The 13,994-nt window shown below is 40.6% G+C and overlaps 2 protein-coding genes across 7 annotated transcripts; both read left to right on the top strand.

Annotated features, from left to right (window-relative positions):
- The first annotated feature begins 263 nt into the window (after window positions 1-263).
- lenep (lens epithelial protein) lies at window positions 264-1,093 on the top strand. The gene is made up of 2 exons (XM_061050673.1): window positions 264-705; window positions 898-1,093. Exon 1 carries the CDS (start codon window positions 372-374, stop codon window positions 564-566), a length of 195 nt encoding a protein of 64 aa, XP_060906656.1. The 5' UTR covers window positions 264-371; the 3' UTR covers window positions 567-705; window positions 898-1,093.
- A 455-nt stretch (window positions 1,094-1,548) lies between these two features.
- On the top strand, window positions 1,549-13,396 carry pbxip1b (pre-B-cell leukemia homeobox interacting protein 1b). Of its 6 annotated transcripts, none has more exons than XM_061050669.1 (12): window positions 1,549-1,702; window positions 3,882-3,958; window positions 4,283-4,358; window positions 4,632-4,693; window positions 7,125-7,536; window positions 7,647-7,721; window positions 8,500-8,727; window positions 8,878-8,901; window positions 9,670-9,722; window positions 10,063-10,176; window positions 10,310-10,400; window positions 10,730-13,396. In XM_061050669.1, exons 2-12 carry the CDS (start codon window positions 3,908-3,910, stop codon window positions 12,196-12,198), a joined length of 2,655 nt encoding a protein of 884 aa, XP_060906652.1. In that variant the 5' UTR covers window positions 1,549-1,702; window positions 3,882-3,907; the 3' UTR covers window positions 12,199-13,396. The 6 variants fall into 6 exon arrangements, with proteins under 6 accessions (XP_060906652.1, XP_060906650.1, XP_060906647.1 ...); XM_061050667.1 differs by having other exon boundaries at window positions 10,727-13,396; XM_061050664.1 differs by having other exon boundaries at window positions 10,310-10,544.
- Window positions 13,397-13,994: the final 598 nt, after the last annotated feature.

Genomic DNA, 13,994 nt, shown 5'->3' with positions numbered 1-13,994 from the left:
AGTTGGGTGAGTGGGTGGGGTGTACTGGAGCTACTGGAACTCTCTTGTTTTTGAAAAGATGAGCCTGTAACAGTAGGGGGCTGAATCAGGGATTATTAGAGCCTATAGGGGGATTGTACTATGCAACAGAGGGGAACAGTGCAATACAAAGGTAAACAAGGCCCTTAATCAATCAGCAGATGTTTGAAAGCAGGGAACAGTCCAGAAAAAGCAGGACGTTCATGTATTCAGTGTAGGAGGTTATAAGTACAGGGGCTAACTGAGCCAGAACTCAGCTGTTGCACGGGCCCAGTCAGACATCATCTACTTCTCAGCGACTGCCCTCGTGTTTTTTGCCTCTGCCTGGTCGCTCAATTTTCCTCTCCAGAGCCATGCATCCCCAGCGCCCTCTTCCCCAGGCCATGCCTTCTTCCTCTCTGGGACAGCACCTGAGGGACATGGCCATGGGTCTGGGACAAGGCAAAAACTTCCTGGGGGGAAACGTTGCTTATGGTTTCATCCAGTCTGTTAAGGAGTGCCTCTATTTCCTGCTGTGCTGCTGGTGCATCAAAGAGATCCTGGACTGAGAGACTGAGACAAAGATAGATCAAGTGGTCAAGCATTGATTTTCTTTCTATTTTTTCTTCGGTTGAGTTTGGTTTCAACAACCTTTTCAGAAATCAGAAATTGAGTGTTTGATAAGCACTGCTGGCAACGCATTGGAAGGTATGTGTCCTTTATCATCTTACCACAAATTACCATTTGAGTGTAAAAAATGTTAAATAATTTAGATTAAATGTATGTAATAAGTCAGATCCTCAATATTAAAATGTAAGCTTGACAATGAGAGGCTTTTGTTGTTGTTGTTTTTTTTAATGCTGTGTGATGAGTTTTTTTTTCTGTTTTGTTGTTTTTCAGTGTTTAAAGGATTCTCCCCTTGGGTTCCAATCAAAAAGTAAACACACAGACACATTTCCAAATGCAACAAATGATGACTGGGTTAGAGTTTCCTGCATTCTTCCTCGGATTTTAAGGAATCTCACCCCTGATGAACACTGTACAACAAACACTGGTGTGCATAAATAAAGGAAATAATGTATAGAAAAAAAATTACCTTTATGTCTGCAATTTTGTTCATTTTGTTGTCATTAATATTATAGTAAATGTACTATGTACAGCTAAAAGAATGATTTAGTTTGTGGTTTGAATTGGATGATATTTAGTATTTATTCTATTTGACATAGTTTATAATGTAGGCCTATGTGTTGTAAGTCATACTATACAGCCTAATAATATATTTGTGTGGGAGGGGGATATTGTGACCAACATATCAACCTCCTGGAATAAACCCAACCCCGAGGACTACCAGTATAAAATGCTGAGGACTGGAGGTGTGTAAAAAAAAAAACATAACCTATGTGAGATGTATGTTTTACATACGCACCATCACCTGCGTGTGTCAATCATCTTGGACCCCTTCCCACCATAGACTGTAAGCGTCCCACTGAGGGACAGTGGCGCCCCATTGCCATTGGTCGAGCTGGGAAGCAAGGGGCTGGACTGCAGCAAACGCTGTCTTCTGAATGGACAAGAGGCACGTCAATCATGCAACTTCAGGAGGCACGCTTTATGTTCCAAAGTTGGATGTCAAGATTCAGAAGTGTTTCTTCTGGTTCTGTATCCTTGACTGACTGTGGAGTCTCAAGTGAAGCAGCGGAACACGGTAAGATTGACCTAAATATCCCCCCTGAAAGCTTATTCTTTCAAAGCTATAACGTCATTCTTTTGTTGTTGGCTACTTTTTTTTTGTTGCGTTGACAGCGTCGCTTTAACTCACTTTTCCTGGTTGCTCAGTTGACTGTATTCACGGTTGAAAGTTTTGAATTAATGTCTTATGCTGACTCTTAACCTGCCAGCTGAACAGTTCTGTGATTTAATCTTACTATCATTGGTCATTATGGCGTCTAAATGTTATATTTCTTAGTTTAATTCTGGTAAGCCTACTGTAGGCTACTCGGTACTAAGTTTTTTTCATTAACCCAGTTGCCTTGACATTTCCCCTACCAGCTAAAAGATGCTGTTTCACTGTATATAGTGATTTGATATGCTGACTGTTGTGGTGGTTGTCCTGTTTGAGAACTCTTGAGAACAAGCTCCTTATGGTGTTTTCGCTGGCAGCCTACATTGCTTTTCTAATGGCCTGCCTGTCCTGCACTTTATTCTCTTTACCTTTTTTGGTAATTTCTTCCTGAGTCAGATAACACGATCAAACCCGGGTCTGTTATCATATCTTTTGCTTTATAAAAGAAAATACTAACGTGGCCTCAATTGCTGTGTACAATTTTAAGTGACACATTAGGCTTGCTCAACTGGAAACAGATCACTGTTTATATGAAAACGTATAAACTGAGATCAGGTAGTATGTCAGGTATGAAATGAGAAAGTTTAAGATGTGATGTAAAGCTTTACAAGTTCACTTATAGAGACCAGAGAATACAATAGGGCCTACCAGAGATTAATACTTTTTTATTCTCTGTCAAAAGCCATCTCCTTTGAGCATGTAGAATAGTCCTTTTAAACACTGTCCTCTGAAAACATTGCTTCCTGCGTTTTGTTCCAATTTGGCTATCTTCTGTACGCTCCTTCTTCCTGTCTCTAGTCAATCTCATGGCAGCTATATTTAGCCGCTATCTATTTAAGCCATTCCACTATATGCTGCACAATGCTCCCAGGGCCTTAGGCTAGATTCAGCAGACCTCTCTTGGGAAGCGCTCGATTAGAAGACCTAAATTGCGGAGCTGGGAGAGAATTGAATTTGGGGATTGAAGTGTGTCATTACCCAGACGGTGTGGTGTTAACTTAAGTGGTTAGTTCTTTCTGCATCCACTGAAGTGAGCCAGACTAAACATAAAATACATGCATCTCTGTTTTGTCATCCTGTTCTATTTAAATGGAAAGATGTTATACTTGTGTATGTGAGCAGATGGAGAAATTGAAATCTATGATGCTTGTTGAGTGATCCTGACTGTAAGTGAAGATTAAAGGAAATAGTTTATCTAACTGTAAACTTTGGATTTCTTAGTCATTTTCATGTAGTAATGGGTGTATTTTAAGCTATAATGTGGTATTTTATGGGCGTATATTAACAGAGAAGTAACTTTTAAAATAGACGGCCCATTCTGCTGTCTGTATCTTTAGAACGGTGCTGGCCATAGTTACCCGTGTCTCTGCCAAAACATTTTCTGGGATAGTCAAAAGCCAGGGTGACCAAAAGCCCCACAACACACACAAACTACTAATGAAGAACTGAATTGTCCCTGGAACCAGGACTTCCTGCTCTCGCACACACACACACACACACACACTCACACACACACACACACACACACACACACACACACACACACACACACACACACACACACACACACACACACACACACACACACACACACACACACACACACACACACACACACACAGCAAAGTGTTAGCAACAGGTTACAGTAGGTTCTTTTATTGGCATAATGGGTGAGGCTGAATAGCAACAGCATGTATTCAAATACTGTGCATGTGCAAACAGAGGATGCAAATGTATCTTAGCTGCGTCATTCTTTCAAAGTAATTGTGGGCTAGTGGCAGACTCACCTGACATCTTAGTGTTGTTAGCTGTCACTTCAGTATAACAGTTTTTTTTTAAATATCAAATCAGATCCTGTTTTCCAACTCTGCCATCTTTAAAATTAAGAATGAACCTTATTGGAAAAATACACAGCCAGCTTAAAGGCAGAGGACACAAAGACACAAAGGCGTGAATGTCAAGGACATTAATCTGTTTGATTTGTTCTTGTCGACTACTGCGGATCATGTATTCTGCTCTGTATGTTCCTCTTGTGTTGCAGGAGACAGGCAAAGCCTCTAGGGGGCCATGTCTGGGGGCAGCAGTACTAACAACAGCTGGACCATCCTCACTCCTGAGGTAGCGCAACTCTTCATAGAGCATGTGGAGCAACTGTGCATGACCTCACTGAAAATGACTTTAAAAAAAAAAAGCAAATTGTCTGTCCTAATTGATTTTCTTTTGGGCCATCTTAATGCGAGAAGTAGGTTTATGATGTAAGACTTAATAATAATAGTTCAATCATAAAGACAAAAGGAGACAGAGTGTCTGACTGGCTTAACAGCACTAGGGCTAGTTATACATGCCTTGCTTAATCGGCCCCCAGGCAGTAGCTGTTAATGAAGACATTGTTACTGAGCCACTATCTTTCTTGATTGTTGTAATGTCTGTTGTTTGTCATAGGAGACTGTAGCTGAAACCCTGAAGCCTTTGGAAGAGGGGACAGAGCACCATGAAGAAAGTCTTCCTTCTGCAGCAGGTGTTTGTCACAATGCATTTGACTATATAAATATTTATTTATGGCACAGGAAAACATACCTTTCTGTCACATGAGCTTGTTGTGGTTTGTGTGTGTCTATGATTTCTACTTGCGTTCTCAGATAACAAGTCAAATAGAAAGGTGAAAAATAAGATTCCATTTTTCATTTGGTTTTATACACACTGTGATGGTATGCAATATTTCTAAAACTGCCGCCCTGAAAGTCTCTATTCTTTCCTTCTGTTTTTCTTTTTTTTCATGATGGGGATCTAGGGGGCAACCAGCCCGCAAATGGTGAAGGGTCTGTGGAGGAACCACCTGTGGAGGGCCAACCGGTAAGACACCAATACCTAATTTCCTATCATGTAATACAACCTCAAATTCAAAAAGTTTGCACATTGTGTAAAATGTAATTCAAAACAGAATGTGATGACTTTCAAAACATTGAAACCCCATAACTGATAGAAAATAGCACTAAGAAAACATAACAAATGTGGAAACAAATGTTGTTTTTTTGAAAATGAGATATCTAATTTGAATTTGATGCCGACAACATGTTTTAAAAAAGTCAGGGCAGTGGCAACAAAAGACTGGAAAAGATGTGAAAACACCTGATGGAACATTTTAGAGGTAACTTGCAACAGATTAGTAAAATGATTGGGTATTAAAAGAGCATCCCAGAGATGCATAGACTGTCTGAAGTAAGGACAGGGAGGTTTGATTTTTGATATGATTTTGAAATACTTTTTTAATCCCTGAGGGAAATTCAGGTTTACACTCTGCTATTGAGAGACATGCTTCTCACACACACATGCACAAACAGCACCCGTGGACATGCATTAGTGGAGAGATGTCAGAGTGGGGCTGCTACACACTGCTACACAGGGAGCACACCAGCGGTTGGGGGTCCGATATCTTGCTCAAGGGGCACCCTGGCACCGCTCCAGCTACCAGAGCAATTTCCGTTCAACACTCTGTGAAACACTGTGCTGGAAAATAGTTTCATTTCCGAAAAACATAGTCCATTGTGGATCTGGTTAATAGACGGTTTCCTCTCTGCATGGAAGTGTTTCAGCTAACATTTGTGACTGCAGTGACAAACTGTGTTCACAGACCGAGGCAAAGTCAAAATCTGTCGCGAGCTCTGATGCTCTTTGATTTGATTTTTACTGTTTTCTGATTGTTTCTTACCTTAGATAAGTCATACAGTCTGAATTTAAATTGACTTTTAACCGACTTGGAAATCAGTCGCCAGGAACATCCCTATTATGGGGGTGCATTAGTCTACATAGCATTGGTATTAAAGCTGAGCAGTATATACAGGTTTTGCAGTGACAAATGCTGCCATACGATAACGTCCTATTCTCTGAAGGCCTTCCTTTAGTTCAGTAAAGTAATGCCAAACCACATTCTGGATGTACTACAACAGCATGGCTTTGTAGTAAAAGAGCCTGGCTGATGAGCTGGTTTTTCCTTGCGGTCCTGACTTGTCCCCCAATGAAAATCTTTAGAGCATTATGAAGCGTGAAATAAGACAAAGGAGACCCTGAACTGTTCAACAGTTGTAATCCTACATTAAGCATGGACGGTAAAACATTCCTCTTAAAAATGACAGAAGTTGCTCTCTTCAGTTTCTTCTCCTTGTGAAAAGAAAAAGTGATGCAACAGAGAGGTAAACATGACCCTGCTCCATCCTTTTTGAAATGTATTGCTGGCATCATATTCAAATTGGGGCATATTCCAAAAAACAGTGACTTCTCTCAGTTTCAGTTGACATGTTGTCTTTGTGCTATTTTCAGTTAAATCTGGGCTTTCCATGTTTTGCAAATCATCACATTCAGTTTTTATTTACATCTACACAATGTCCCAACTTTATTTAATTTGGTGTTGCACATGCAAAATGTGGTGTCCTTTTCCCGCAATTCTACTTTTGTTTTGGTAAGTACCTATTTTTGGATTGCTGAAAACCAGAACTTTTTGGTTCCGGTAAGTGATTTACCAGCACCAAGAATACCCTTAAGCTCATGGACACACTCTGCTCCTCTGGGTATAAAACTGGATCAACAGTTTCAGCTTTCTTTTCCTGTAGATTTTATATTTTAGAATACTGTTTATTATAGTCAGTGATATACCTGAGGGTTGTTTCCTACAGATATATATCAGGATTCAGGATAAAATTACTGTTTTCATGTCAGTTCTGCTCCTCTGTCCACATGCAATCACGCACGTTTTTTGAGACAAATAATACACAGTCGTACCGATAAGTACCAGTAACCATGCCCATCTCTACTCTCCATAAACCTCTGTACTATTGTGGACAATTTGTTGGCCACAAGGAGTTCCTGAAGTTCTTGTGGTTATTTGGAAACAGACCCAAGTCAAGAAATAGTCAAGCATATAACTATAACTTTTATCCATATTCGTCTATCATATATGTGAAGTGTAAAATATACACTAACTTGTTAAATAGTAAGATGTAGATGTGCTGGTTGGCTTACCTTTTCACTTTTGGCTCCCTACCCACTCTTTGCCATGTTTCCCACACAGTCTTTGTACTGAACTAGGCTGACTGACTGCTTGACGTGTCTTATCTGCGACATGTAGGAAGGAGTGGTATTTAAGTTTTAATATAAATACGTACCAAAATGTCAAAACCTTTGCATTTAAGTTCGTCTTGAACTAAAACTAAAAATTCTTAAAGGAGGGTTTTTTAAATCTTTGACAGTATGATACCTGAAGCAGTTATTTACCTGATTCTCTGACCAGGTACCAGAAGAACAAACAGCCCAGCTAAGTGGAGACGCAAGCACTGAGAAACATGCCCAAGTGCCAGCTGCTGTTACTGAATCCCCTGTTCCCACCTCTTTGGAAGTATCGAGCAGCTCTGTCCCTGACAGTGATACACTCAGCCAGTCAGAGGACCTACCTGAGGGCCCGGCACAGACCAGTCCTGACCCTGATTCATTTTCTGACTCCTACACCCACATAACCCCCTCTCCTGAGGAACCCCCAGTCTACCTGCTGAGCACGGAGACTCTGGGAGGAGTGGAGTCCACACAGGAGGAAGAGAGGCTCACACAAGAAGCAACAGTGCATTTGCTAAATGGGGAGGGGCTACAACTGGAGGGGGAGGAGTCAGACTTGTTTTCGAGGACGCCTGATATAGGGAAACAGGCAGGTATGAACTACAAGACAAAGTCTGTTTATATTATTACTCTAATAACCGCAGCACCAGTTTTAACCTTCTCTTTTATTTCTCTAAGCAGTATGTACTATTTGTGTTTGAAGTGTACTTGGTGGACCAGCTGGTTTTGGAATTGTTCAGTATCTGGGCCAGGAGGTTGTCTGGAGAGGCTGTGGTTGGTATGAGGAAGGGAGCATGATGTGACAGAGGATCATTTAGTTGCATGACACCCTGCAGAAGTAAATTGGCTTCAGAGGGACTGGGACCTCTAAAGTTTTTTGCAGTGTCGTGTTTTTGGTCTGCAGCCCTTTTTTTTTTTTCTCACTACAGCGTTAAAAAATGAGCCTCCTTTTGCTCTCTTGTGCATTTTTTTTTTTCATACACTTTTTAGTTTACCAACCAGAGTTCAGTGTCATTGGGTTCATCTCAGAGCTCATTTATAGTACCATTTAACAATGAAGTGTCAAAGTAGTTTGGAAACTTGTTTGGAGGTGCCAGAAGTTACAAAATGGAGCGTTTGAAGCACTTACCAGACAATTTGTTTCAGATTGAAGCATTAATAATGTAGTCTAAAGGGGAAATAAGGAATGGCAATGGAGCAAATTAAGCAGCTTGCCATGAAGAGCAGAGGAGATTAAGACCCATGCAGTACCTATGAGGGTTTTGTCTCCCGCTGCAGCATCCTACTGGTTATATTGTGCTCTCTAACATCAGCTGTTTAAGTGCAAAAGCAAAGTTATGTCCAAAAGTTTGCAAGTGCTTTGTTTTCCTATAATCAATCTGTCAGAAATATATCATGAGATTCATAAACATTAATTGAGACGCTGTTATGAACATTTATGCCTTTGGGATACCAATAAAAAAAAAAAAATGAATGAACCTATCACAGAGTTATAATCAAATATATTTAAACAACCACTTTCTATACTGTTCCCTCCCACTCCCCTGTGGATTCAGAGGTGGCTGAGGAGAGCGCAGAGAAGACCGGCGAGGAGGGAGAGCCAGAGGTGAGGAGAAGGAGGTCTCTCTTAGCTGCCATTGAGCGGATTGGACAAAGAGAGGAGGAAGAGGAAGGTGTGGAAGAGTTTCAGCTGCCTCCGCGTGACGATGACAGCGGGTTCTCCGTGAACAAGTGCATCCTGGGTGCTGTCATTCTGTTGGGCCTTGGCACCATCTTTATCTCTGGTAGGCATCTCCATGTGAAATGTTGAGTTTAATGTTATTTAAGATGTAAACATAAGGACGTCAAATGGGTTTAGATAGAGGAAAGTAATGGGTAACTAGCACTGGACTATAATTTGGAAGCTCTGAGACTGAGATGTATTGTACCTGCAGGTGTCTTGATGGACCTGGATGAGGGTATGTGTTCATGTGTGTGTTCATTTGTGCGCGCATGCTTTTTTGTGCCCTACTTGCTGCATGTGTTGGATGTGCATGCAGAGTGAAAGAAAAAAACATATTTTAACGCAAATTTCAAAGCAGAGTATATTTATAAACACGATTGTGAGCAAGCGCTTATACACTTTTGCAACACAGCTCCTTCACCATTGTTAAATGAAAACCTTGTACTACATTAAGAAGACGAAGAAGATAAACATTATTGAGACATGCTATACACACAAAGGCTTTGCTTTTCATGTATTACTGGAATATTCTGGCAATAATGGTTCATGCTGAAGCGGAAAATAAGAAAGACAAATATAGATACATGGTTTTCAGGCTAAACAGGCATTAAATACATTGTCCATTACCTTTCATTTTGAATTAAATGTTATTATACAGTGTCTGCCCCTACTCAGCGCTCAAGTATATCATTTATTTCAAAAGCATTGATTGTTGTGAGGGTATGTGCTAGTTTAATCATTTAAAGGCAATGAGAAAAACTCCCACTCACTGTCTCGCTTTACGCTGACATATTTATTAGATAGTACAACATTGCGGTCAAACCGAACATCACCAGGTATGATCATTTATACCTGATGAGTTTCAGAAGATGTGTGTAGAGATTTTTTTTTCCCACCTTCCCAGTTGAATCTTTTGAAATGTGCATGTACATATTTTTCTTCTGTGTTTTTTTGTTGGGGTTCTATTTCCATGAAAATAAAGTTTTGAATCCTACATTTTCAGACAGTGATTATGCTACAAGGGAGTTGAAAGACCCAGAGTTACCAGGAAAACAGGTCAGTGTGACATCAATTTATAACATCTAATCCCTTCTTAAGTATGTCTGTGCTCACTCTTGTCTAACATGTTTTTTATTCATTATGCCATTTTATGTATCCATTTTACAGCACAATGAATACCACATGAATATTCAGTGTTATCTGCTCAGCAGGAGACTACCCACACTGGCAGCATTACTGCTATTGTCTGTTAAATGTGCTACTCTGGACTTTTGTTCTTCCCAGTCTCATCATGTACCGTTCTCTTGCTTCTCTTCTACTGTCTGTCTGACAATGAGAATTCTGTGAGTCATTTCAAATGTTGTTTTACTTGGTGTGCGTTTTTTGTTGTTGTCAGGAGTGGCTTAATCCAGAGGTTCCATCGTCCCCTGTAGATGCTGACAGTACAGAGCTTCTAAATAAGTTAGCCAAAGAGAACGAGCAGATTTCTGTGCTACAAGCCCAGCTTCAGGTGTGACTCCATTCTGTCTTTCAACCAGTCTGTGTGCGTTTATGTTTCATACATCGCCACATATATTCATGTGAGTCTGTGAAAAATCATGTCACTGGGTGTATAATATTCTCACTGGGCCTTTTTCAAACAGGCACAGAAAGAAGAGCTAAAAGTAGCCAAGGGAGCGGTGGCAGAGGGAGTGAAGGAGCGTCTACGGTGGGAGGAGGTGGAGAAGGAAAACAGTAGGTTGAAGAAAGAAATTGCATCTCTTCCTGTCCTTCAGAAAGACAATGAGAGGATGAAGAGAGAGCTGGAGTCTGTCGTGGCCCTACACAAAGAACTAGAAATGCTGAGATCCACTGTGACTGAATTAAAACTCTCCCCAGGTACTATAGGAGGACAGAGGGGGGAGGTAGGGAGGGGGCATGAAGGATAAAAAAAAAGACTTTTATTTTTATAGTAAGAGAAAGTGTAGTGTATTGCTTCACTTTTCTTTTTTCTCTTTGTCTCACTTAAATGCTAACTTCTCAAGTTTGTTGTAGTGACTTCTTGTGTCTTTTTCTTTTAGCAGCAAAAGGAGCATCTATGTCGCCCCCTGGTGGACAGCCAGAGGTTAGCACACAGCAAACAGATGGCTCTATAGAGAGTCAACATAAGAAGCCATTGGATGACCAGAAGGAGAAAAAGAAAGATATGAAAAAGAATGAAAAGTACAAGACAGAGAGAGAAAAATCTGTAGTGAAGGAAGAAGCAAAAAAGGAGCGCAAAGATGGGGGGGACTGGAAAAAAGACAAACATGAACATGCAAAGTTGGAAAAGAAGAAAGATAAGCAGAAGTGGAACAGTGATGAGGCAAAACAATGGAAGGAGAAAGATAAGTTGAGCAGAGGTGATGAAGGAAAGTCATGGAAGGACAGGGAAGGTAAGAAAGAGTGGAAAGACAAGAATGGGGGAAAAGAAAAAAAGGAGGAGAAAGACTTGAAAAAAAAACAGCATGAGAAAGTGAATGAGGGAAAACAATGGAGGGGTAAGGAGGAGAAGAAGGATTGGAAGGTAGGAAGAGACCATGGAGAGATTCACAAGGTCAAGGGCGAATGGAAGAAAGGAAAGGATGGCTTCAAAGAAAGTGGCAAAGACAAACGGGAGAAAAAAGATTGGAAAGAGAAAGTAGAGAAGAAAGAGTGGAAGAAAGAGGGCGACTGGAAGAGTAAAAAAAGCAAAGATAGTAAAGAATGGAAAGGAAAAGGTGAAAAGAAACAGTGGGAAGAGAACAAAAATCCTGGTAAAGAAAGAAAGGTGAAGGATGAGAAGAAACAATGGAAGGAGAAGGATTGGAAAAATGGAAAGGATGATAAGGAGTGGAAGAGAAAAGATGAGAGTAAACAGTGGGAAAACAAGGAAGAAAAGTGGAAGAGAGAGGGACAGAAAGAAAAGAAAGATTGGAAGAAGGACAAGTCAAGCTCCCAGATGCACAAAGATGAGCTCAAGTTGAAAAATGGCCATGAAGAAGAGCATCTATGGGGAGACAGGAAGCCTCCTCACTCACACCGCCAGACCTCCCTGGAGCATCCTGACTACTGGGTCCAGCAAAAAGACCGCCTCCAGCACAACGCCAAACCATCACAGCATTGTGACTCACTGGAGTCCTGTGCCGGATCAGAGGGGCTGCACCCTGTCCTCTTCCCTGAGTTTGAAGCCATACTCCAAACGTACCTAACCAAGGCTGAGGAGGTGGGAGTGGACGAATCCAAAAGAACAGAGCTCAAAAAGCTAGCAGCGGAATTCTTCAAAGATGGCGTCTTTGTTCACGACCAGATGAGCTTCCAAGAATTCATCGAGGATGTGGGCGACATTTTGGAAGACATGGTGGAAGGCGATGAAGAAGGGGAAGAAGGGGAAGAAGAGGACAGCGCCATAGAGGACGAAATGGAGGCATTTGAAAAAGAAGTGATGAAAAAGTTTGCAGTGCCAGGAGCAGGAAAGAAAGAAGAGCTAGCCAAAGGGGAGTGGAGGAGGGAGGGTGGACAAGGACGTGGCTGATGAAGCAGCAGAACCGATGGATCCGTGAGAAGTAGCTGAGAGAAGTCGTAACGGATGAGGGTTCTTTTCAAAGGGAACATTTTATAATGGACCATGAGTACTTACACATACACATTTATTATCCTGTCGTACTTTTCACAGGATCTTACTTTACCCCTCGTCTCGTGTTCAACTTATAAATTGGTTTCAATGTTGTGGGTTCTTTATTTGACCTATGCACATGCACACACATAAGTACTGAATAATAGAGAAAATGCTTGCTTCACATCAGATTTTTGGGTGGACTTCAGTAAATATAAAAAGCTACAGATGGTAGTGATGCATAATGTGTACACGTTTATCCGTTGTGTGCTTTTCTTCTAAAGTTAAATCCATAGAAAGCTCCAAAAATATCCATATCTAGCTTTTTGAAATGTGTGAGCACATCCTTTGGTTGACTGTAAGTGCTACCTTCTCTCTGTGCGTACAGAAGGTTTCACCTGTTAGATTGACTTGAATGTAACTCTGTTTGGACTCTCATTTAAGAAAAGATACTGTACAGTCTTATTCATGCACCACGCCTCTTCCTCTGCAAACAGCATTGAGCACTGTTGAAGTCTTTCTATTCACCGAGCAACCTGCACCTCCAGGACTCCATCTTTATGTATATGAATTACTTTAGCGTGAGTCATAATGTCAGATTATATCGGAGTCTTTAACAGTTTTTTGATAAAGGGTGGAGTGAACTGCTGCAAAATATAGACGTCTGTGTAGATTTTCTTTTGAATGTTTGTACATATTGCATTAAATGTGTTAAAGAACTATGCTGAAATGCATAAATATCGGATTAACTTATTTTATAGAGATGGTATGTCCATTTAAAAAAAACAAAAACATGTTGAGCATGTATGTTTCTTTCAGGTACACAGGACTCATGTTGTGCACTAAAATGTCCTTAATTCTAGGTGATCATGAATGTAGCATTTGTTTTTGTTTATGTTTGTTATGGCACTGTTAAAATGCTTAGGAAATGTTTCTGGTTCAAAGTCCTGTGGCTACATAGAGATGATCTTTCAGAGGTTGGTGATGCAGAACAACATACTCTAGGCTTTTGTTTGCAGCATAGATAGAACACTGTATGATTCTGATGTTCACTATTGCCCCGATTACTGTCATAAGAGCACAATAATAAATTGGGTGCATCCCAGTGATAGATTAACTTTGATTTGTCGTCTTTTCATTGACTTGTGAAATGTTTACGAAGTCTTCAAAGAGAATCCCACATGGCAAAATCTAACTCTTTATGTTAAAAAGTAATTCCAGGTCTTCATTCTTCATCTGAGTTTCATCCTGTTGGGTTTGCAAGACTGGGTGGATCTGCAAGGCAAGAATCAAGGTGACGTTTCTCAGTATTAATTATTAGTGCTCAGTCGTTGGTTGAACTAGTCTCCCACCAGTTTTAAGTGCACGTCAGTAGAATCAGTAAAGTCAAGTTGTCACTTTATTAGTGAGTGGTGAGTCACTGTCTGTGGGTGAATCTGACTATTTCAATGGACCGTGGTTTTCCCTTTGCCAAACTGATGATCAGCTAATCTCCTATTTCCTCAGGGATACACTGAGTCCCTGCCTCATATGCCCTGTATCTGGGCGCGTGGCGGTATTTAGCTGATGGTATCAGAGATACAGATGTTGGGTGAGATTAACAAATGATCTTGTATCATTCTGTCATTGAGTGTCACTGTTTTTTTTTTTTACACGAAACAGAGGTAACACTAAGTAAGATATGGGTTTTTATTTTCTTTGTACATAAATAATAT

This window comes from Labrus mixtus, chromosome 11 (assembly GCF_963584025.1).
Source record: "Labrus mixtus chromosome 11, fLabMix1.1, whole genome shotgun sequence".
Taxonomy (NCBI): Eukaryota; Metazoa; Chordata; class Actinopteri; order Labriformes; family Labridae; genus Labrus; species Labrus mixtus.
This window is presented reverse-complemented; position numbering and strand designations above follow the sequence as displayed.